The sequence below is a fragment of the Daucus carota genome, chromosome 6, assembly GCF_001625215.2.
Source record: "Daucus carota subsp. sativus chromosome 6, DH1 v3.0, whole genome shotgun sequence".
In the NCBI taxonomy this organism is placed as follows: domain Eukaryota; kingdom Viridiplantae; phylum Streptophyta; class Magnoliopsida; order Apiales; family Apiaceae; genus Daucus; species Daucus carota.
The window spans coordinates 22,757,801-22,761,217 of record NC_030386.2 but is presented as its reverse complement, the minus strand read 5'-3'; the positions used below and the strand labels follow the sequence as shown (position 1 = coordinate 22,761,217).

At 39.1% G+C, this 3,417-nt stretch overlaps 1 protein-coding gene across 1 annotated transcript; it reads left to right on the top strand.

Annotated features, from left to right (window-relative positions):
- Nucleotides 1-691: 691 nt before the first annotated feature.
- On the top strand, nt 692-2,282 carry LOC108226089 (acylsugar acyltransferase 3). The gene has a single exon (XM_017401042.2). It carries the CDS (start codon nt 722-724, stop codon nt 2,045-2,047), a length of 1,326 nt encoding a protein of 441 aa, XP_017256531.1. The 5' UTR covers nt 692-721; the 3' UTR covers nt 2,048-2,282.
- The last annotated feature ends 1,135 nt before the right edge of the window (nt 2,283-3,417 follow it).

Sequence of the window (3,417 nt, the reverse complement as noted above, 5' to 3'; positions counted from 1 at the left end):
ACACAACCAACAACACGTTAGAGTATAACATTTATTCAATTCAAACGAACACAATCTCAGTACTTACAAACATGATATTATTAAATAATTCGTATTTGATGGGTAGAATTATTAAGATATATGCAAAAATGTTGATGTTATTAAAAAAATTCAAAGATAGGGTCAAATCAATTAAGGCGATTATTTTGCATGCATATTGCTGTAACTTACATAGTGATTAGAGTAGAGTTACATGTGTCTAATTTAGACGCATTTCTAGTACCTAATCATTCAGAAGTTTATATAACTTAAATACTTTTTCAATTCCGAGTATATTAAAAATTTATAAGAACTATAGATTCGAAACATACTATAACAAAATCCATGTGATTACCGTTATTCAACTGTTCAATAATATTCTATACAAAAAATATTTGATTTAGAACACACTGTACATAATGTCAACTCTTTCTTTTGTTTCCTACCTAATTTCTTACTCTATTTTGTGCTTACTGTATGGACGTAACATTTACTCCGTATGGTATCTGTTTGTGCAGCCGGCTACTGAATAATCGCTCACCATATACAACAGCCGCCAGCACATTCGATGCTGAAAGTTTACTAATTTAAACACCCGATAACAAATAATATTCATCCGTTACGATTTACTAGAATTTATCGTTTTGCTGGGGTAGTATAAATACGCACACTGGTTGGCTGCAGCATAACAAGCAGATACGATATGACGATTATTAAAGAAGTGATATCGTGCAGCATTATCAAACCTGCTTCCCCCACGCCCCTCAGGCTCCAAAAATATGAGCTTCTTGTTCATGATCGAATGACACCGGATTTCTATATTCCCGCTATTTATTTTTACCCGAGTCCAGAACAGAATCCAGAATGGAATCCAGAACAGAAAGTGTCGGGTTTGCTGAAGAGGTCTTTGTCTAAGGCGCTTTCGAAGTACTACCCGTTTGCTGGGAGGCTGAGTGCTTCGGGATCGTTTGTTAATTGCAATGATGAAGGAGTTCCTTTCGTTGAAGCGAGGATAGCGTGCAAGTTATCCGAGATGGTGGGGAATACTCCGGATAGAGATGAGGAGAAAGGCTTTGGTGTTCTGTTTCCTCCTGGGGCGGTATGGGAAGAGGTGTTCTGTTCTCGGTTGATGCTGGTGCAGCTTAACAGGTTTTCGTGTGGGGGAATTGCGTTGGCAGTGAGCCTCTCGCACCGCATTGCTGACGGAGTCACGATACTGTCGTTTTTGAGCTATTGGGCTGCTTTGTTGCGTAATTGTAATGATGAGGGAAAAGTAGGACATCTTGAGCCCTGTTTCGTGCAGGAGGTGCTGCCTGATGACTCATTGCGTGGTAATGGTTCGGTTGTGATTCAATTTTCGGCTCCCAAGAAGAACTGGACTACTAGGGAGGTAGTGTTTCACAACTCAAAGATCGCGCAGCTTAAGGCCTATCAGGTGATGCAGGACAGGAAACGCGGGATAATGGATGATCAGAACTACACACGAAACGAGCTTGTCACTGCACTGCTGTACAGATGTTCTGTAGCTGCTGCAGCTGCAGCAGACTCTGGAATCTGTCCTCGAACTGTCTTGTTACAGCCCGTAAACATGAGGAGTCTAATTGAGCCCCCTCTGCCTCAAACAAGTGTGGGCAATCTTTTTGTTTTTAATCACACTTCAACGAGTACATTGGAGGAGACGCGGTTTAATTCCTTGGTAGCCAAATTGAGGAAAGGGAAGATGCAGCTGAGAGGAATCAGGAGTTTACATGGAAAAGATAAGTTGCCACTGATGGACAAGTATGCAGAAATGAAGTGCACCAAGCACTATTCTATTAGCAGCCTCTGTAATTTTCCCTTATACGATGAGATGGATTTCGGGTGGGGAAGGCCTGTTAAAGCTATCATTGTAGACACGCCGTTGGTTAATTCATTCATGATGATGGATACTCCAAGCAAGGACGGGATTAACGCCATTATAGCTTTGGAGGATGAAGACATGAAATATTTCCTTGCTGACAAGGAGCTGCTTGCTTATGCTTCTGTTTAGTATTTTATCAGAAGATCTGCTCTCTTAGAGCATTTCCATAATATTTTCATTGTTACAACTTCATTGTGTTGGAAACTTGACTGTAATAAACATTAGCATTTCAAGTTTGTGATTATATCTTAATGATGCAATATTCATTTGCTCATTAAGGTCTATGTTACAGAATGAATTTGCTTTGTAAACTATGCATTTGTATCTTATCTTTCTATCAAGACCGTGCTACGTGGCTTTCTCAGATCGGTGTTCTTTAGTTTCTTAGGCTCGATCTCCTTGTTTATTCACTGATAATTCCTCTATCTTGTTATTGTGCTAGTTGCAGACATATCAAGAGACATACTTACTGCTAATTTTATCTTTTTTTGCATTTGTATTTTTCATTTTTACATCTTCTTGGTACTATTAGGCATCAACTCCAGTCTCACATCGTAAAGATAATGAATATTTGTCTTGGATATAAGCGGCCAAAAACTCCATTAGCATGAGACTTTTTCGGACGAGTTCAAAAACAAATCCGTGCTGGTTTGGTCATGGCCAGAGATCTTCCTCAGACTCTGCATGCATTATGTGTCTGCACTGGTAAGATTCTGTTTCTAATCCTTTTATCATGTCTCTTTCTTTTGTTATTATATTAGCTTAGGTCATGCTAGGGGAGATTTCAGCCAAATTACTGCAGACAAGAGTTTAGAGTGCTTCTCTGGCGTGTTGCGATTAACATATCAACGCGTCTGCGTATGATATGTTCTGGTTTTGCATTATGATTTCCGCCTTGTATTAAATCTTTGTTTTACCAAGTAACTTATTTCCATGGACTATGACCTTTGATGTTACTCCAAGAGAAAATTGAGCACCAGTGCGCGCCTGATGACTCGCGGAAAGCTGTGTTTGTCGTGAATTGCTGGTAGTATCAGGTTACGCGTCAGGAATGAGTTTATTAGAGCATCTCCAATGTGAGGTGCCAACCAAAGTTGCTAAACATGCTTATTCATCAAAAATATCAATATTTTATTTTCTCTTTTTTTAAAGTTACTTTTGGCACCCCTCTTATCAATATTCACTCCAATGGTTGGCAACTAAAGTTGTCAAAAATACTATAATTTTGTTTATCTAAAACTAGATAGGATATTATAGGCTTTTATGACAATAAATGAATTTTTCCCATTTTGGGAGGGTGCCAAAGGGTGCCAAAAATTGGCAACTTTGCTTGGCACCCCTATCACTCCAATGGGTAGCCAAAAAGATTGTTATGACATGTCATGCTACATGGCATTTTGGCACCCCTTTGGTGATGCTCTTAGAGCATTCACAATGGGTTCCCCTTCCCATCCCCAAAATCATACTAAAAATAGTAAATCCCTAAAATTATCTTCAAA